General features: G+C 29.6%; 1 protein-coding gene across 13 annotated transcripts in view; it reads right to left on the bottom strand.

The window, feature by feature from the left end:
* The window catches only part of LOC111624041 (phosphatidylinositol-binding clathrin assembly protein LAP-like), a 106,782-nt gene that overhangs the window by 35,958 nt on the left and 48,213 nt on the right, over window positions 1–22,611 (bottom strand). For 7 of the 13 annotated variants that reach the window (XM_023366813.1, XM_023366810.1, XM_023366807.1 and 4 more), the window contains exons 2-9: window positions 18,319–18,461; window positions 18,181–18,256; window positions 14,987–15,089; window positions 12,267–12,306; window positions 9,246–9,302; window positions 9,071–9,182; window positions 8,012–8,118; window positions 7,891–7,932 (exon numbers count right to left, since the gene is read on the bottom strand). In XM_023366813.1, coding sequence (XP_023222581.1) covers window positions 7,891–7,932; window positions 8,012–8,118; window positions 9,071–9,182; window positions 9,246–9,302; window positions 12,267–12,306; window positions 14,987–15,089; window positions 18,181–18,256; window positions 18,319–18,461 — 680 coding nt within the window. Of the gene's footprint in view, window positions 1–7,890; window positions 7,933–8,011; window positions 8,119–9,070; window positions 9,183–9,245; window positions 9,303–12,266; window positions 12,307–14,986; window positions 15,090–17,333; window positions 17,410–17,471; window positions 17,639–18,180; window positions 18,257–18,318; window positions 18,462–22,611 lie in introns of those variants that run through there. The other 6 variants (XM_023366820.1, XM_023366816.1, XM_023366811.1 and 3 more) reach the window with 2 other exon arrangements.

Raw genomic sequence — 22,611 nt, 5'->3', positions numbered from 1 at the left:
ATATATATATATATACATATATATATATATATATATATATATATATATATGGAGCAAAAATAAAGTCATTTTTATAAATTACTTTTATAAAATTAAAATCTTAATGTAATTATATATAGAGAGAGAGCATATGAGTCAGCTAGCTTCAAATAAATTGAATTAAAAAAGTCACAGCATCAATATCAAATCTAGTTATTTAAAAACTATTATAGTTTTTATTCCTACAATTAAATCAATTTGATGAGACTAGTGCATCTACTTCAAATTTAATTCATTCCAGGAGGCCATTCAAACCCTAAATCATTCAAAGACCAAATAAATTCTCTCATATTAGAAATAATAGAAAGTAACTTAATCCATTTCCAGATCCTACACAATATCCATTTCAATAAACTTAAAACAGCAAACACATAATTTAAGCTAAAAATAACAAGTGCCTAAATAAATTAAAACATGAAAGTGATAGATGAAATACACAAATACTGTATAATAAAATAAAAGTTGTATTTACTGTTTGCACATTCAACTTCAGCATCTTAAACTTAACTGCCAAATCCACCACATATTACAAAGCATGAAAGCAGTACAAGTTCTTTTTCATCTAAACCATTGGAAGCAAGGAAGTGTAAGAGGAAGGTTGTAATATCACTCTCTTCTTGGATGTCATAGTTAAGTTATGGGTTGAACAAAGTATTTTTAATAGTTGTCATATCTTAACATAAATTTCACAAATGTTATAAATTGTGCATCTAACATATTTCTAATGGGATTGTATTCTTCATTTAAAAGTTTATTTTAGACTTTACTGTATATTTTGTTTGAGTAAAATCAAGGTGAATGTCTTCAGATAAAAATCATAATCAGGCATATTATGCTTTGAGTTTCAGAAAGGACAATGCAGTACAAACAGTAAAAAATTCATGTTTATGGGGAAGATGCTCCTAAACTTCAAACATGTTCAAATGTGATTTAAAAGTTCCATTCAGGAAATTTTGAACTAAAAAAATTTCCTGAATACAAGATGTACATACAGGGTGACCAGAAGCTGTCAAAGAAAAATTGCAGGAATAAGTTGTTTACAAAAATTGACAAAACACTATTTTCTGGTGTGTTTTGGTTATATATAAAGTGAAAAAAAGTACTGAACTAAACATGAGAGATAATTTGGACATAGATTATATTTACACTTCAATCACATTTTTTTCCATTACTTGCACAGTTTGGAGTTTGATGATGCTTCAAAGTTCAGAGTGAATTTGTCATATATGAATAGGTTGGAGTTGAGGTTTGTGACAAGGGCCTAGGCAGGCCAAAGTGTGCCAGGTTTATTGCCAGGCCTTTTAGGTCTTAATATGCATGTTCTAGAGTTCTGTATATAGGTTTATTGCCTTCAGATATGCCATTGTAGGTTGAATATGTCTGTTATCATCTAGTATATTCCATAGACCTTTGTGGTCTGAAGGTATTTGTCGTCGAAGGTATCTGGCAGTTTTATACTGAGGGCACATTAATATGCAGTTTGTCAGATAGTAAGTGGGATTTGGCTTGTTGAGCATATTGGTTGGGTTTCCTTTGTTAATAGGTGTGTTAATTTTGTATCCAGTTATCAGATGGGCAAGTACAATTTCTTCTTTCCAGTTTTCCTGGTGATTGGTTGTCTATTTTAATAACTCTGGTTTAATGGTGTGTAGTTTATTGTTGAGTTGTTTGTTCCAGTCCTCTTGCCATTTGTTGTATATGTACTTGTTGACATAGCTGTAGGAAGTCTTTATAGTATAGTCGGAAAGTTCTTGCTTGGTTTCTGTTGTCTTGTGAGTGTCTGCAATTTAATTTCATTTGAGTCCAGTATGTCCAGGCAACTAGTAAGAAGGCTATCATATTTCCTGCAAATTTAAGACAGTAGATATTGTACGCTTCTGACTGAGTGGTTATCCTACAGCTATTAATTACCTGTAGTAACATTATTTAATTGTCTGTATATATTATAGTCTCTGGTTGTGTCTTTGTACATGTTGGAGAAAATGAAAATTGCAAATAGCTCTGCAGTATAAACTATTGTTTCTGCAGGCAACCCTGCAGCATAGACAGCCTCAATACAGACAAAAGCTGTTCCTACAGTTGTTGATTTTGAATCATCTGTATATAAGGATAATGTATGTCTATACAGAGATCCAGTGTTCTTGAATAATTGTTGTTTTTGGGTAACTCTAAGTTGAAATGAATATCAGCAGCTAGATAGAGCCACTGCAGGATATTGAGAGTCCAGGGACTTTGATGTACAAGTGAAAGGTTTATTGCTTGTAGGTCTATGTAAACGTATAGATGCCAAACATGAATGCTCCAGAGTTAAAATGCAAAAGTACAAGGTACCACTGTGTATATTTCTGAAAGAGTATCAGTTCTCACCTCTAAATTTAGTCATATAATGTATATAAATCCATAAATCCTGCAGGGGTTCAATATCAGCCAGCAAGAAGTGGCTTAAAAACAACAGTGCAGTCATTGTCTTGTGAGATAATTTCTAAATTAGGAATTTCTGCTGTCTTTCATATTAACCTTGTTCAAGAGACGTAATGACTGTTGTTCGTAGTTACCTGAGAAAGTCTCCCGTTACATTTTCTTGAAGGCAACATGACACTTTCTCGTGAACTATTAACCTCTGCATGGCTGAAATCGTTTGTGAATATTGCCAGAGACAGCCGAAAAGAGACAGTTGCCGTTTTAGTCCTCTGAGAAGAAAGTTGTCGTCACCCATTTAATCGTCACTCATAGGATAACCTTTGTGTGTGTGTTAGTGCACGATAGAGCCTGGATAAAATCAAAAGGGACATTTTGACTGGATATTTCACCCCTGGATACATCCTGAAAAAGCCCATAAGAAGAACTATTACTTTGTTCTCCGATTCAACACAACCCGACCAGGATATCTATTACCAAAGGTATTTATCACCACGCGAACCATGTGTGAACTCTCTCTCTGCGACAACAATTAACAAGGGTTTATTTATATATAAATTGGATAAAGTGTTAAGTCTATCTGAGTCACTTCCACATGCTGTCTCTCAATCTCACATTAAGAATCCATCTGACCACGTACGGGACCACTCACACGACGGTGTGACGTAATCGCCATCTTGGCTTCCATGTTCTGCTAAACACAATGTCAATCCTGACAGGGCACTAAGGAGGTGCTGACCCGAAAAGTCACAATCTCAATAAAATCTCAGTACTTATTCCAGTACTATTTAGTAAAAGCAAATGTTTCTGGTGTGACATTTACTTTGTATATTTATTAAACAGTACTGGAGAAAATACTAAGGTTTAATTTTGAGATAGAAACTGTTGTTCCAATTTTGGGAGTTTATGAATAGTGCTATCCTGGTACATATAGACAAATCAAAGGACTGGTTCCTCTCATGAACCACTTACACTCAAGTGTTGCTTGAATACATCTCTGTTACTGACTGTATGATGCTTCTCCAGTTACAGAGCAGGTTAAACACTTCACTCATACAGCATTGGCTTACAAACTCCATATGGATAATTCTGTTCTTTTTCCTTCCATGTCAAGATTGTTTGATTTTAAGGCACACTAACAGGAATGAGCTTGAGGCTCGTCAACAGCAGTTGCTCTCCCTCTATCCTTACCAAGCACAAGCTCAACACTTAACTCAGCACCTTCCTCCATATAAACACAATCTCACAATCCTTGGTCCTCATCAGAAAACTACAAAACCTTGCCCTGTATGAAGAGCACAACAGTCCTTGATTTTCAGGCTTTGTATTCCTCCATCAGATTGGAACTTTGCTTTTATCATCTCTAGGACTTTGCATCATTACATTTACAGATCTTGGAACTTGCATATCTGACTACCTGTTCTTTCTTTCTCACCTTTAAAGCACCATAAATGTCCAGAACAGGTATTCCTGTGAAGTCACCCTTTCTGGGACACTGAAAAGGTTCTCTGAGCCTTGGAGTCCACTATCCTGCAAATGTTAGATGCACTAGCATGCATCCATCCTTTGTCTCTACAAGTTGTCAAGATATATTGATGACGTACTCATATGAAGATGTCCTGACATTCTGCAATTCATCAATGATAAACTAACCCCATGGCCTTACTTTAAAATTGACAAGAAAATGACACTAAAGCATACTTTCCAGACATCTCTCTCTACCAACATTTATAGAAAGCCCTTCCAAAACTCACTTTTATCACCTGGGTCTCTTAATCCACTCAAGCTAGCTGCCTTTAGAGATCTGATTTGAAGAGCCTGCATAGAATGTCAGGACATAAAATGCACAAGTTGGACCACATCAAATCCTTAGATTTTAAACCAAACCATTCATCAAAGATCAAAATCTTTGGGTAAAGGATTTTGGGTGGGACCAAGTGACAAACCAAATAATCCAAAGGGCAAACGTGATAGTTCACCATGCTTCTCTCTAACATCTACAAGGAGATTAATCCTGTGGTTGGTAGCTATGCCATTTGTAAGAAACCATACTATAATCATATGTTAGGACAATCTCCCAACCTGATGCACATCCCTGGTGTTATAACTAATCACTCACAAAAACAGCATATGTGACATACAAGTACTATGGTGGGCCATCCCAAGATATCTAAATGAGATCTTGGGATGTCATGTTTAGGTCATGAACGTCAAGATGATATCAGGAAGACTAATTCAGCAATGGCTCTTGTAGCTTATGCCTCTCCAATTCCATCAGCATTGTGGCCAGGCCAAAATCATTCAGAAAGTGTGGAGTCGACACCATATCCTATATGCATAGGTATTATATACTTACAAACTAGAGTCTTGAGTGAGCTATCAAATCACAAAGACATTAACACCCTGTTTGCAGCATGGAAAAGTTTGAGTTAAACCTTTAGGAGTACTGACCATATTTGTCCTCTGTTATTTATGTATTTTATATTTGAGCTTTTTTATAGTTTTTGTTTACTTGTAATCTAAATGGTTTAGCTTTCTACATTTCAAATGTAGATTCTAGAACATTTCAAGTTGAGATCAAACAGAATAATAATTTAATTCATTTTATATTCTATTTTAGGAAAGTAATTACAATGTTTTTTGACCATATTTTATTAAAAGTTTCTGCTGCAATTAATAACTTGAGTGTCTAACCAAATTTAGTTTAACACTACCAAAAGGTCATTTTATGTGTGACAATGCCGAAGGGTCGACATTGCGTCGGCGAAGATGGCAATGACAAATTTATCGAGACTGACACCACTGTCTTCTGGGTAGACAGAGACCGTTACGTTCGAATTTACGCGCGAGCAGTCGCGTATGTGGACTCAGTTCCAAGATGGAGGCGTAAAGAGAGAATCAGAGGAATTTCACTCTACATAATCTATACATAAAGAGAACAATAAACAGGCATTAAGCTATATACAATCGATTCAGTTAACATATCTACTTCCTCCCCAATTACCTGTATTTATGAGAGAGCGCTCACATGTATTTCGCGCGAGGATGAATACCTTGATATAAGTTGTCGAATAGACATTTAGTCCGAGTCTCTATGTGGCACAAAGTTCTTTCAAACGTTAATATTTCTTTAGACGGTGATTCTCCCGAACGGTGGTGATTGGAATAGTTCCGGGTAGCGGCTAATCCGTTCATGTAAATCCACAGTTCACCAAACTCCAGAGACTGACTCTTATGCATCGACCCCTCCTTTTTATAAAGGGGGTCGTCTTTGGGTTTTCCCCACTGCCTCCGTCCAATAGTTGTTTTCTTTCGTCTTTTCATAGATTCCAGGTGACACATTGGATGTATCATCCTCAATACGGAATTAAGTTCGTGGGAAAAAGTTATGTTATTTTTAAACATCGGTTTGTTGTTTATTTCTCTAAACTGTTCCTCGTAAAAAAAAAATATTTAACAATTTATTCCACTAAGTTCGACTCTCACATATGTAAACTTTGTGAAAACCAAGTATATATAGTCATCTCAAAATGATCATGGTATTGTATTTTCATACTAAAACTTGTTTAATATGATACCATAAGTCATAGCTTAAACCAGTAATATTAAACTATTTGGTTAATCCATATGCAAAGATACTATGCAAAGAGGGCCATCAGCAGCAGTAGGATAAATAGGTAGTGCTCCGCTGCTAAGATTTGTAGAGTGTTATCCATAAGTCCAGAATTGGGCTGCAATTTGAAAAACTGTAGACCTATAAATTCCTACTGTTGTTCATCTGTTCATTCTCAAGATTAAGGAAAGACAAAGTTAATAGATAAAAGCTGAGATCAGATATGGAAACCTTAAGGGGCACGAGGCCCCAATTAAATATATACAAACATCCAACACAAACTGAAAGTCATGTTTTTTCAATTCAAAACTTTTCCCTTGAAAGCAGTTAATAAATGACTGTACATCACACTTTTCAGATAACAGTGGAGTCGTGCCAAAGGCAAGACACTACAGTACTAATTTGAGATGGAGAGCATATATTTTAAATGAAAAATTAAGATTTTGATTAAAAAATTGCAGCCTAGCATTGTGACAGTGCCACAGTAAATAATTGCTCATTTAAATGTGACTTATGTAGAAAGTATGGAAAATCCATAGTGTATGGCATCTCTGCATATGTAATAATCAAAAATGATCAATTTGCAACAAATTGTTAACCACCACCACCACAAGTTAGAAAATTAAATGCACATCACATCAAATGTTTATCTAGTATGAATGTTAAGTGATGCACTGTATTTCTACATTAAAATTGACATTTTATTCATAGTTGCAAGTAATAGTTTATGACTAGTTTAAAACTGAAAGATAATTGGTAACACTTTAAAAATGTTCCAGCTACATGCTCATGGAATTAATATATTCAAGTTATAATAAACATTTTAAATTATTAAATATAAAAACTTAATATTTTGTTAATAAAAAAAGTGCTTTTTTATAATCAATCAACTATAAAATCATAGAACTATAAAGTAACATGCTCCATAGTTTGGGAATTGAGGATGCTGCTGTTACATAGGTTGGAGGAGATATAAAATGTCTCCCATAGGAATAATGTTCTATCCTGGCATTAAGAATTGTTGCACAGGACCAGAGGGGTTCATAATCATGTCCAGGACTCTTGGCTAGTTTCCTAGTATACCTATTATTTCATGTGTCTCCTTGATGTTCTTTGAGAAGTGTGTAGCATTCTGGTAGTAGCTATAATATAACTGATTGTTACTCTCAAGAGAATGCTGTAAAGGTATGATGTATATATTGATTTTTTCCAGCAATTCAAATTTATCTGTCATTGTTCAACAGCCTATGTATGGTAGGTTGGGGAGCTAGTGAGGCAATAAACCAAATTTTCTGAATGTGCATGTGATACTTAGCTAATGGCATGCATGGTATTGCAGTTTATATGCAAGGTCCTATGAGTTCAGAGTGGATGATGAAAAGAGTGATCTCAGGCACTAAGTTTTAATGTAAGTTAATATTTGAATGCACCTATAAACTTTTGTAAACAAAAATAAAAATTCAGAAAAAAAGAAAATTAAATGTCAGTTTTCTGGTAGAGTGAGAAATTAAAATAACTAAAATTTTAAAATAAAATTAAAAACTAAAAATGTTTTAAAAAATAAAAATTAAAATAAATTAAAAATTAAACAAAAATGTAAACTGAATAACTCATGTTTAGGTAAAACCTGAAACTTCACAGACTCACTGGTGTCAGGCCAAATAAACTCAGGTGTCTACATGTCTGGATGAGCTACAGGAAAAATAAATTTCTGAACTGTGTAGAAGATGGGCATGGTTACAGACTATCTCAATGTTTTAGCTCAGCATAAATGAATTTCTATATATTAAATTTAAGAAGTTAGATTTAGCACATCTTACCTTTGTCAAGTCTGGAATATCACCTTTATCAATTCCAACATTCTGTAAGATGAAATTTATCATTTAAAAAGTAAAATAGAAAAACTACTCAGGACAGTAATTATACATTAATAAGACATACCTCTGCCACTTTTAATAATTCCGCAACCCTATCCATTCTAATTAAAAACTTTTTATATATATCAAGTGCTTCTCGACAATTTTTCTTATTCATATCAAAATATTTCTCTAAAATAAAAAAATTAAAGAATTTAGTAATATTTGCATTTTGTTTAAAATGCACATTCTACTAAAGATTAAAAGATTTAATTTAAACATTTGTTTAAGCAATGTCAAACTTTTTATGTAAATAGCTCTCTTTATAAAATGTTTTATGAAGCATAAAATGTTTACTACAGTTCATGCAGCAAAAGATTAGTCGTAAGTCAGCCTGAGCTGAAAGGGCTTATCAGAGAAAAGGAATGAAAAAAAAATGTAGCTACCATCTTGGGAGTTAAGATATTTATCTACATAAATCTGATCTGTTTTATTGTTTACATTTCTAAAATGTTTTTATACCATCTTTACCATAAGTTAATTGTTTTTACAAAATAAAACAATATTGCTCACTCTTAAGTCTAGTATTACTCTCATGTTAAATTACACTTCATTCTCATCTGGCATAGACCTAGATCAGCTGACTCATGTTTACTCTTTTGCTGCATAGCCTGTTTTAATATTAAAAAAAATGTTACAATATTGATTAAAATATATACATAAATAACTACAAAATTATCATCAGGTATTCCAAAACCAGACATGAAATTTCGTAATCAATGTATTATAATCCATAAATTAAGAAAAAGTTAATTTATGAAGCTGATTATGAAATTCCATGTCAATAGAATAAACTGACTGATATCATTACACCACCATACAACACTGGTGTGTAGTCAACAACACCCTACCTGTGTGCAAAGAAAAAAAGTCACCATGAATGTTTTCAAATGCCCCAGTTCTTCAGGAGTTAAATGGATGACTGATGCAACGTAAAAGCTTTGGAATACAACCATTCAAACAATCATTCAAATCAGATGCGTGAAAAAATTTTAAGAGTTGTTTTATCTTTGCACACCGATCATCAGTTCTTAGGGTACATTGTTGATAACATTATTTTGAAAGATTTTGAAATTATACTTACCTAGAAGATTAATAATTCCATCATTATAACAAGCAAATAATCTGATAAGATCCCTGAATAAAAGCATGAAGCAGCAACTAATAACGCCATTTGATAAATCATTTGAAGTACACTAAAAATAACAACAGTAATTAAATCCAACAATAAAAATAATTAAAAATTTTGAAAAACTTACATCAAATTCTAGGAGAGCATCCAACTGAAGTTGTAGTATGGGAAGGGTTTTCAAAAGCTGAAGGAAAATTTTAAAGATAAGATACAGCAAGTTAAAAATTGTCAAGACTAAATTAATAGCCAAAATTTTATGATGTGTTACCCATTCTCAATTGGTATACCAACCAAAAGTGTCCATGAAAAACTTTAAATGCCTATTCATATAGACTTGGTCAGAATAAAACTCATTGCATAAGCTGATCACATAGCTAAATCAAATACAGATATACCTCGCCTTACGTCGGTAATTGGTTCTAGGAGAGGCAACTTAAGTCAAAAAACAATGGAAGGCGAATTTATTTGTCTCCGAATTTACTTTTCACTAGGCTAAACCACAAATAACCAATCCCAGTTTTGTATTTTATTTATAAATGCATTTTTAATAACATATTGTTAATAAAAATATTTTAAGCTTACAAACAAATAAATTTTAGTTTTTAATATAGTACAGAAAAAAAAGTAATGTAAATTTACGAATTCATGTATATACAGTACATACTTGTAAATGTACATGTTTACAGTACATCGCGGACTCTATTTGTGAATGTGGTTTGCTCTAAGACATTATAAAATATGATTTTGTAAGGTTAAATAACAAACAGTTATTAAAATTATTTTGCGACAGTAGAAAATAAACTAATTTACATTAAATTTACCAATATCGAGTGGGGCTGATGATGCCAAATGATAGATATTGGAGCTACCGTGGAAAACACCAATATTGAGCACTTAAAGACCGCTAAATAAGATGACAACACAAACACAGATGTTTTCATGTTTCATTCTCTAAGATTTATGATGATTATATTAACATTTACAGTAATGTACATATTTTAATATGATTTTGTGTGCTTTAACACTTTTCTAGTGATATTACAACTTCAATATTTGTGGCAGACAGATGTAAAGTCAAATAAAATGACTTAAACTTGATTTTTATTTTTCCACATTTTTTGAAAAACGACATAATCGAGAATGACACATAATCGAGGTATACCTGTAGTATAATATTTACAAAATAAAGTATCAATAAGGTTTGATTTTATTAATATTTTTGATAGCTATCAATATACAGGAGGATTGTCGAGAATATTAATAATGTTCTTGTAAACTAGCTTTTTCTTGTAAAATCAGTTACACTATCCTTTTGCATTTTAAAATGTCACAAAGTATCACCACCACTTACTTATAAGGTAAAGTCTGACCTTAAAAGAAATTGATTTAGTTTCCAGTTATGTTAGCCTAGATTAATCAAATGCAATACTAGTGGATATTTCTGTATTTTATTAAGATAAATATTTTTATCAAGGATTAATATCTTAAAGCTAAATGAAGTACAGTGATTACAATTGAAAAGTAAGTAGTTATTCAGAACTCTAGAAAACTGAAGCAAATCTCAACCAAATTTGATTTAAGCATTGGCCTGAAGGTTAGTTGTATTTTCTTGGAAAAATTTAAAATTCAACAGCTAGGGTGAAATTTAGTGCTGTTGTCCCCTTGATATTCATTTGCCACATTTTCTAACTTCAGGAGTTAAAAATTATTTCAACTAGAGATGTGAAACTGACATCAAAAATAAACCAGCAATGAGTTGCTCAACTTTCCTTGCAACATTTAAAATTTGCAGGGGCACTATCTGTTATAAAAAGTTTTTAAAATAAAATATATATTTTTAACTATTATAAAACGGCAAAAAGTTTAATTTTGAGGATAGGGATAAATTTTATAAAAAAAACTGTAAAATGCTAATAACGAGAAATAGTCATTAAGTTTGATCCTAATGGGGGGGGGTCGTGTATCTCCAATATCTCCCACCCCCTTCAAATCACCAAAATTTAAAAGCATCAATCCCCTAATAAACAAACCTCACTGCAAAATTTCAGAAATATGACAAAGAACAGGAGTTAAGCTTCAAACAGGGTGAACAAAATTGTACACCCCCCCTCACACACTAACATCCATACTTACAAAAAAGTTCAGATTTTTCCCCGTATTTTGACATTTTAAGGTTCCAAATCCAAAAAATGTAAAAATCTGAGGGAGACCATTTTTTGACTGTCACAATGTTTCCTGCTTATTTCCACCAGAAACCAATTCCTGACTGAATTAATTTTGTACAGATAAAAATGCACTATTTTTGAGGAACTTTCCAAATGTTCTAGTTATCTATTTTGTACAAACTACTGTTGTCAAAAATTTTCCATTGTGTGTCCACTACTACAATAGAAATATATTTTCAGATCAATGAGTCTGATCCAAATCAGTGAAAATTTTCTGCACTTTAGGAGGAATGCTAGAGCACAAACTTAGAATTCAACTAAATGTTATTAAAGACAAATATTTAAAATTTTAGAAGCAAGCTTTCAAGAATTTTTCTTTATCATTTACATCAATAAATAGTTTAATTATCGTTTCAAAAAACTTATTTTGTTACATTAGTAAAACAAAATCTGAACTTATGAAAAACTTATCTGCATAATATTTTTTGAATTCTCATAGAAATTTGTAATATTGTAACTTTTTAACATTAGATAACTACCTAAATCTTCAGTTCAAAGTTTTCTAATAATTTGTTCTTGAAATTAAATTTAAACACTTGTTGGATACATAAAGAAATGTTCATGATTAAAAAGAAAAATACTAAACATTCTGAATAACTAAAATTCTAATTTTAAATTAATGCATGTTAAATATAGATGATCATGGTAACATTCTGGACTGGTAACTGACTAGTTCAAAGCCCATTATTGAATAAGTTTAATTTTATTGAATTTATTTGCTTAACTAAAACTCAAAATTATTGGAGTTTAATTCAATTTCTATCAAATTACTTTTTGGCCAATTTTGGTTATATGAAATATACAAATTAGAAAAACTAGCATTTTATTGAAAATTGATAATGCAAATTCAAAAAAATAAAGTTACACTAAGCTTCCAAACAATTATGTAGTAAAAATTAATCAAAATAATAAAAACATCTTACTTTATCAGTGTTCATTGTTCTTAATATTCCATCTTCTTTCCTACAAAACGATTTAACATTAAAATCAAAAATATTCAGAAATTTTAGAGGTTATGCTATAATAACTATATATTAAATGCAATACTGTTTGAATTATATACACAATGCCTTAGAAATACTCTTCATATAACTTTTTTCAAACTTCATTATGAATAGCAACAGCCTGTTCCAGTGATAGATTCAGAAAGTTCTCAAAATGCTATACAGTAGAGCATTGTTTATCCAAATCAATTGGGGACTGGGATTGTTTGGATAACTTATTTTTCAGATAACCGATTATGTATGAAAAAAATATACTAACTTATCCCATGCTGAAATTTTTCTCCATTGTGTGTTGCTTCACGCTGAATTTTCGTCGATATTAAGCCTAACTTTTTAAAATAATAATCGTGGCTATTGTATCGTTAAAAATTATTTCTTTATCTTGTACAAAACAAAATAAATATATTGAAAAATATAAAGCAAAAAAAAATTTACTTCAGAAGTTAATCTAGTATCAAAAACATTCGATTCAGCATGACAGTCCTCAGAAAAACACCACACAAAAGTGCCAGTGCCGCCAGCTAAAAGACACACAAAAAAAATATTGGAGTAGCCCAAGACATAGCCAAAGATTGCAGCACCACAGCACTAGCGAAAATTTAAATTTGCCAACTGAAATTCTTTCAGATAACTGACTTTCTGATAAACAATGCTCTACTGTAATTAAATGACTTCTCTATTAAACAGGATTTAAGAAACCATGCATGAGAATATGTAAAATAAAAGTATTAAAAAGATCTCTGAAGTATTGTAATTGATTTTATTTAATTTATTAATTCACTAACATTATGAATATGAAATTAGCATGATACCAGACCAAGTTGCTGTGCAAAATTTTTTTGAATTTTGGGTATTAATGCACAAAAACCTATTTTGGTTTAAGTTCAAAAATTTAACAAGTTAAACAATTAACTTTACAACTAAAAGTATTTCAAAGAACAGTCAAGAAGTACTCAGCAGAGATAAATTATAAACTTACTAAAATACCTGTGCATTTGCTGAGAATTTTTATTAACAAATGTTTTCAGCCTACTCCCATAGGCCAACAGGTTTTTAAGTCTAATTTTAGAAAATGTCCAAATAGTTACACTTTAACAAGGTAATAATGAAACAATATGTACATGTTGAATTCAATCAAAATTCTTACATTTAAATTAGCAATATGCATTCTTAGTTTATCCAATCCCTCTTCAATATTGAAAGAAAACTGATTTTTACAATATTTAACATTTTAGTTCCCCACTTCTTAAAACAAACATTCTATATCTAAAATATTGTTGATTTTTGAAATCTATCAAATACAATTGTTAACTGTGCTACTATATGTTAATGAAAAGTAGCATTAAAGATTAGATTTCTATTATTTAAATAACTACTGTAATAGAGAACAAGAAATGTTACATAAAGTAATATTTGCATATCATGCTATTAATGAGTGTAACCAATTACTTAGCCAAACTAACAAATAATCTGAACTAAAATTTTAAACCTAAACTTACAACAAAGGGCAGCCTATTTAATTCTGGATTTTAACACATTAAAAAAGTTCTCAAATCTAGAGATTAAATTTCTTACTATTCTACATATACATGTGCATGCTGGCAGCCACAAAACAGATTTGCATTCATAATTTTTGTATTTCATATAAATTAAGAAAAGATAATTGCACAAACAAAATTTGAGAAAATATTTCCTAATAAGTAGTATAATAAGATTTATTATGAATGCTACTTTTCATTAATTTATATGGTTTACTTAAAATACAAACACTATTTTAGAAGCCATATTTCCAAAAAATTTAACTTTTAATACTTTTAACAATTAACTAATAAAGCTAAACAAGGTATCTGAAAGTAAGTTTTCCATGCTCAAAATTTTTTTAAATTTTACTAAAATTATTCAAAAGTCAAATACTATCAATTAAGTTAAATTCATTTAATAGCAATATTAATATCATAGGGAATCTAAAATTTATTGACCAAAATGAAAGCGAGTTAACAAGAATAGCCATCACAAGACTTTGCATCAAATAGTGATTTGATTTCTATTTGTGCTGCAAATAGAGAAATAACAGTTGGACTTAAGTTAAAATCCAAACTGTTTTTGGTGTACACAGTAAAACACACCAAATCCTTTAATTCCAGCATAATCATTTTATGCAATGCAATACTCAATTTTGTTTTATGAAGCCTAGATATAAACTGAATAAATTTTACTGCAGTATATCATACATGTCAGTTTAAATTTTTAGTGTCTCTGGCTTAGATACAGGAACTGAAATGTTTATTGCAAAAACTTCTTAACTTCAATTTTTCTATTTCTTTAGCTTTTGGTTTGTCCCTTGTATTTTTGTTTTTATTAGAAATTGTTATGGGGCATCAAAGTCCATAATAAAATGCTACTGTAAGTTAAACTTTCCCTATTAGTGTTTATATTTGAAAAGTAGAAATGAAACTTATTTTGATTGATGGTGCCAAAAAAAAAATAATAATAATAATAAATTTTGGCTTAAGAAGCAAGCTCTCTTTATGCACTGACAATGTTTTATTATGTTAATGCAGTCAATAAATTTTAGACATCTATATTAATAAAAATTTTTAAATATTGATTTAACAGTAAATAATTAGCTTAATTCTTACCCTCTCTTCACTTTACAAAAATCAAAAGCAACTGTTCTGTAAGTTACTGCTTTTTCATTCAAGTATTTTGCATAGCGTCTTATGTAAGTTGACATATCATAACCTAAAAATACAAAAAAAATCAGCAAATTAGTAACATGTGAATAACATTTAGAATTTACATAAAAATTTCTAAAATAATGAATACATCAAAGTAAAATATTATATTAATATAAATTATTTATATTCAATTAAGAAGCTTGTCTCAAAATTTTTGATGCATTTAAGGAAACAAAAGCATGAAGTATTTTTAATATAAAAATTTTATTAATACTAGAATCACAAAAGATATATATATATATAATTTTGTGATTCTAGTATTAATAAATATATATATGAGAGGATACCACTGTTTAAGGATGTGGTATTCTTACATCAAGTATTTTCAAAAATTTGAGTATTTAAAAAAAATTTATATGAGTTTTTAAATGAATGTGAATGAATGTGAGTGTGTGTATATTTATGTAACCTATTATTATTTCAGAACAAACTTTGCTAAGAAGTTGATCTGGAATTGAAAATTGCTAAAATATTTTCCTTTCAATTTTTATTGAAAACTTTCTAAAACTTTAAATTTTAAAAAAGTAGTAATATGAATGGAAATGCAGAGTACATTAAGATCCAAAAAAGGCTAAATTGTAAAAAATTCAAAATACAGTTAACCCCCATATAACACTGGAGTAATTTCAAAAAATTGCCATGTTATGTGAATCCATGTTATACGAAACAAAGAAGTAGTACAAAAGGAGGGGTTAGATTCCAAAAATTAAAAAACATGCTATTATATTTTCATAATTAAGATAAATATCTTTAATTTATATTAATATGTATTACTTAAGAAAATTTTAATAAACAATGTTTTCTTCATCATCACAAAGCACTATTAACCAAGGGCATTTTCTTTTTGGCAAGATATCCTAATCCTCTGAGCATTTTTCTGCATTATCTTCAGATCCATGCTCTACCTTTTGCAAAAAATATGTTATTCTAGATTGCTTGCTTTTAGTTAAAATATCTTTATAAATTTCCTTATATGGTGCTAAACACTTATGAAGAATAAAGCAAGTATGGAATAAGGGAAAAACTGAAAACACCAAAATCAGAAGTGTTGAAATCTGGCAACACTGAAACAAGTTTCGAGAAGGACCACGTGTATCGACAGAAGGTGGGAAAAGTAAATTTACATATTTAAGTACTAAATAGTTCACGAAAATTATTAAATGTGTGAAAATTTATTACATTTCATGTTGTACGAGGGTTTTACCCAATTCTTGAACCATTTTAGAGTGAATCCATGCTATAGAAGTGCCGTGTTATATGGCGGTTACCTGTAAACTAATTATAAAATGCAAATATTTCTACTAAAAAAGAACCTTAATAAATGTCAAATACTCTTTCAATAAGCCATGTTCTCATTTTGACCATGAAATGATTATATTAAAAAAACTCAAATGATACCATAAAATGTTAAAAGCAATTTTAATTTGTTTTGGGACAGCATAGTTATATTATTAACATACAATGTGCACATGAAATTAGCAATGCTTAGATAAGGATGGTAAATTGAAATTTTTCTTTCTACAAGAATTTAATAGCAAAATTTACCCAATTGCTTACCCTTGAATTTGCACAAAATTGTGCAAATTCAAGAATTTAATTCAGGATTTGTTTTTATGTTCTATTGCATTTATTTCAATTTCAGAAATTTTAACTGTTCAGAAAATTAATTTAGATATTCAATGCTATATTCAATTTTTAAGCTAAGACTAGATTTTGACTAAATTTTTTAAATTTAAATTAATCATGGCTTTTTCTGAAAGCCTTCTTTTTATTACTCAGTTACAAAGATGATAACAATTTTCATAACCCTTAATTACATAAATAATATTGAAAATAAACTCTTGAAAGAATTTGAAACTTTCCATCAGATTTAATATAGCAAATTGCTGTAAGTCTTAAACAAAATTTCTGAACCTTTTTCCTAACGTAGCAATTCAAATTTTACAAAAACCAGTTAAGTTTTCAGAATATTTAGATTATTCTGCAATAAAAACGGTTATCTTGTTACAGAAAAATCAAAATGTATGAAATCTTAAGATTAGATATAATTTTTAATATTAGCTTATAGTAACAAAGATCACAGATTAAATTTCATTTACTCCAATTAAAATTTGTTATTAGAGAACAAATTTACAAAAAGAAATAAAACAAACATCCTTAAATTAAAACTCTTAACCTTTCAGTTTAAGTTTTTGTTAGCCAAAGCTTTCGGTATTTTTAATGCAATTTTAAATATCAAATTACTAACCTTGTACACCACTTTTGTCCAGAAAATTGCTGAGTTGAAAAGTACAATTACTTGAGGCCAAATACTGAGTAAACCTCTGAAATAAAATGTTATTTTATAGTATGTAAAAATAAAAGGATTTTATAATAAATTTCATACCTCATTTCCATAGCACATTAAATGATGTACAGTAACTAAAGCTTTAAATACTACAACCCAACTTGAATGCTGTGTTCGCTCTATCAATAAATTGGCCAGTTGAGGTATAGATACATTTGGTTCATTTGTACAGTGAAGTAAATCTGAAAAAATAATTTTGAATTATTCATTTTCAGAAAACAAAATTCAGTAACCAGGATATTAAGTTAAACAACAAAATATAAGTTAATGCAGTGTTCTTTAATAACATTTTGAAAGTAATGGTAAAACAAAGTAAAAACAACAATAATAAACAGTTATGGCAATATAAAATTCGAAGAATATTAAACTCTTTTGGAATATCGGAACTATTGTTTACAGACTCAATTCATGACTGNTTTTCCTAACGTAGCAATTCAAATTTTACAAAAACCAGTTAAGTTTTCAGAATATTTAGATTATTCTGCAATAAAAACGGTTATCTTGTTACAGAAAAATCAAAATGTATGAAATCTTAAGATTAGATATAATTTTTAATATTAGCTTATAGTAACAAAGATCACAGATTAAATTTCATTTACTCCAATTAAAATTTGTTATTAGAGAACAAATTTACAAAAAGAAATAAAACAAACATCCTTAAATTAAAACTCTTAACCTTTCAGTTTAAGTTTTTGTTAGCCAAAGCTTTCGGTATTTTTAATGCAATTTTAAATATCAAATTACTAACCTTGTACACCACTTTTGTCCAGAAAATTGCTGAGTTGAAAAGTACAATTACTTGAGGCCAAATACTGAGTAAACCTCTGAAATAAAATGTTATTTTATAGTATGTAAAAATAAAAGGATTTTATAATAAATTTCATACCTCATTTCCATAGCACATTAAATGATGTACAGTAACTAAAGCTTTAAATACTACAACCCAACTTGAATGCTGTGTTCGCTCTATCAATAAATTGGCCAGTTGAGGTATAGATACATTTGGTTCATTTGTACAGTGAAGTAAATCTGAAAAAATAATTTTGAATTATTCATTTTCAGAAAACAAAATTCAGTAACCAGGATATTAAGTTAAACAACAAAATATAAGTTAATGCAGTGTTCTTTAATAACATTTTGAAAGTTAACTATGCATATAGATAATCATAGGAAAAAGCAATACTTTAATTTTTACCTGAGAATATTGTTACAGAAAAAAAAATCGAATGTGTTTTAAATCATGCATTAAGCTTTTGAACTTCAATAGAACATTTTTAAAAATTAATGTATTAAAAATAAATTGTGTTAATGATTTAGTTACTTAAATTTATACATTAAAACTGAAAACTAGAAAATTTCATAAAGTTTGAAAGCATTTAAAAAGGACTACTTCCAAAAACATTCATGCTGTCAAAATTTTATGCTTGTCTATTTGACATAGTGAAACTTGTGCAAAATTCCAAAAAGTATGTATGTAAAATGTATTCTGACAATGTATATATAATATATTCATTAGTGATTCAATTACTAATGTCAAACTGCTGGATTATTAGCCTTTTTAGAATGATAAATAATCCNAAAGCAGACGTATACTGAGATACCACTGTATTTTAAAATATATTAATAAACTTTTTCACAGTACAAAAAAAAAAAATAAACTGAAGTTTAAATTCTTAACATATTGAATGCAAAAATGTTAAGAAAAAAGTGTGTGTCAAGCCTTTATGTTCTCTTGAATTTTTGTTACACATTCTAATATTCAATGCTCAATTATACTTAGTTTTCCTGAGGAAGATAATACACCATTGAAAAAATATATTAATTTAATTAAAGGAATTAAATTATCAAACTTTTTAAAAAGTTTTAATACATTCTCTTATCACTAACTTAGTAACAGAACTACATAATTTAAAAAATGCTTGCAAAAGTTTGTTTTTAGCAGAAAAAAATTAAAGCTCAAAATGAAAGTATTGTATATTTTTCTAAATACAAAAAAAACCAAAGCACTTTCTGCATCTTATTTTCAGACATTATTTTGTTCTTAAGGTTTTCTAAATCATCTTCAAATATTAAAACTAGCAAGTCATTATTTTTCATCTAAAAATGTGAAATACTACTGCACAAATAGTAAAAAGGAAATATCCATAATACAAGAATTTTTATGGAGACAAATAGAAAATGGAAAAGCTGTATTTTACAGATACTAAAAACAACTAATTAGTATTTCAGGTAATGTTATAAGAGAAGGAATTTGTGGACTGTAGCATTAGGGGAAATAAGGAGTATCAGTTGACACAGCTAAATTTTAAATTGAGAAAATTTTTTGCAGAAAAATTTTTATTAATGACATGAACTCAATCTAAAACAAAGGACAATAATAGTGAGATTTAACATTCATTTAAGAAAGATTTTCTTGCTTAAGAACATTTAAATACATTAGTTAAGTAAACTAAATTTTAAAAAGAAAAAAGTTTATTTTTATAAATTTGTCCCAAAAAGGACAAAATTGTCTGTTCATGTAACACTGAACACTGAATTTGGGATTTTGAACATTTAACATAAAATGTTTTGTTTTAACATTTATATTTTGTTTGCTTATCTTCAGGGATAACTAAAGCACTATTAAAGCTTTCTTGTAACATTAGTGTAAAAGGGATGTTTGTTTATATTTGAGTTCAGGTTTAAGGTTTGAATCTAGTTCTAAAAACAAATGCTCTTGGAATTCATGGGATTAAATTATGATCAGAATTAAATTCTAATTAATACATCAATTATTAGAATTGAAAGCAATTCATGGATATGATTTCTGCCATGATGATATTCCACCATCTGTCCCATTTCAACTGCATACAGTGGAACCTTGGGTATACAACCTTAATCCATTCCTGATGTTTGGACTTATACCAAACCAACCTTTCCCATAAGAAGTAATGTAAAAATGATTAATCCATTCTCATGTTAAAAAAAAAATGGCTGGCTTGAAACACCTCACTTTCCTGGCTAGTTCCTGCTTGATTTTTCATGAGATCAGCATGTATCTTTTTAGCTTTCTCACAAATAATTGCTTATGATACGCTGTCTCCAGCACAGTGTTTTTCAGTTATCCAAAGCAAAAGCAATTTCTCAACATGATCTAATGTCTTCGATCTCTGTTTAGAAATTGATTTAACCCCTTTCTCAATGTTAGCAGATTTAATAATGTCTTTATTTTTCACGGTTGTCAATATTGTCGTTCTCGGAATACAGTATGCAACAGTTAAAATCTCAAACACACATGCCACCTTCATATTTCTCAACAATCTCGTCAGTTCCATCATGATTCTGGTCATTTTTTTAGTTTTCTGTTGCTTTTCATTTGCTTTTTTGCAATTCATGATTAATAAAAATAATAAAATTTTACTTACAAATTAAAATCAGAAGAAATTTAACAGTTATACACCAGGCATGGGCAAATGCAGCTCTGAGTTACANCCAAAAAGGACAAAATTGTCTGTTCATGTAACACTGAACACTGAATTTGGGATTTTGAACATTTAACATAAAATGTTTTGTTTTAACATTTATATTTTGTTTGCTTATCTTCAGGGATAACTAAAGCACTATTAAAGCTTTCTTGTAACATTAGTGTAAAAGGGATGTTTGTTTATATTTGAGTTCAGGTTTAAGGTTTGAATCTAGTTCTAAAAACAAATGCTCTTGGAATTCATGGGATTAAATTATGATCAGAATTAAATTCTAATTAATACATCAATTATTAGAATTGAAAGCAATTCATGGATATGATTTCTGCCATGATGATATTCCACCATCTGTCCCATTTCAACTGCATACAGTGGAACCTTGGGTATACAACCTTAATCCATTCCTGATGTTTGGACTTATACCAAACCAACCTTTCCCATAAGAAGTAATGTAAAAATGATTAATCCATTCTCATGTTAAAAAAAAAATGGCTGGCTTGAAACACCTCACTTTCCTGGCTAGTTCCTGCTTGATTTTTCATGAGATCAGCATGTATCTTTTTAGCTTTCTCACAAATAATTGCTTATGATACGCTGTCTCCAGCACAGTGTTTTTCAGTTATCCAAAGCAAAAGCAATTTCTCAACATGATCTAATGTCTTCGATCTCTGTTTAGAAATTGATTTAACCCCTTTCTCAATGTTAGCAGATTTAATAATGTCTTTATTTTTCACGGTTGTCAATATTGTCGTTCTCGGAATACAGTATGCAACAGTTAAAATCTCAAACACACATGCCACCTTCATATTTCTCAACAATCTCGTCAGTTCCATCATGATTCTGGTCATTTTTTTAGTTTTCTGTTGCTTTTCATTTGCTTTTTTGCAATTCATGATTAATAAAAATAATAAAATTTTACTTACAAATTAAAATCAGAAGAAATTTAACAGTTATACACCAGGCATGGGCAAATGCAGCTCTGAGTTACATGTGGCTCTTGCTGAAAGTGTTCATTTCTGCTTTTTATTATTATTTTTACAATTTTATTTCCACAATTTTGTGAAAATATATTAATTATAAAAAAATAAACATTTGTTTTTGTATTATATTATATTTATATCTAAATATGTAAAATTGCTTGTCCTGACTGACTCATCATCGCCCAGAGCAAACCGCTGAACCTAGAGGTAAAATTTAGTACACAATTAGGGTACATCATGAAAACACACACTAAGAAAGGATTTTTCGAAATTCCCCCGTGGGGGAGAGGGAGAGGATTAAGACTTAACCAGAAGAACAGCTTCTACTGCACTATTTTAGATGCAATTTTTTGTTTTCAACTATGTTTAGTCTTCATTGAGTACTTAGGTGTATTAAATTGATAACATTTCAGACATTGTTATAAACATTTTTATCTATTTCGATTTTTTAACCAAATGTTTGAACCATTTTAAATTCAAATTTGTTACTGCATATTGGTTTGATTATAGAACGATTGATCAAATTAAAAATAGTTAATTTGATTTTTGGCAATTCTCATTATTTTCAGCGGTAGGTGTTATGTAACAATTACTATGATTGTTGAAATAGTGAATATAAATGGGGTTTGCTTGCAAAACCACCGCGGGCAAAGTCGTGGGTAACAGCTAGTTATATAATAAAATCGTGGTATAGAATAAAAAATACAGAATTGAGGCTCCCACGCATTTTGCAAAACC

The sequence above is a fragment of the Centruroides sculpturatus genome, unplaced genomic scaffold (assembly GCF_000671375.1).
Source record: "Centruroides sculpturatus isolate CEXI.00-Female unplaced genomic scaffold, Cexi_2.0 scaffold192, whole genome shotgun sequence".
NCBI lineage: Eukaryota > Metazoa > Arthropoda > Arachnida > Scorpiones > Buthidae > Centruroides > Centruroides sculpturatus.
Note: the sequence above shows the minus strand (reverse complement) of the source record. Positions and strands in the feature narration are given on the sequence as shown.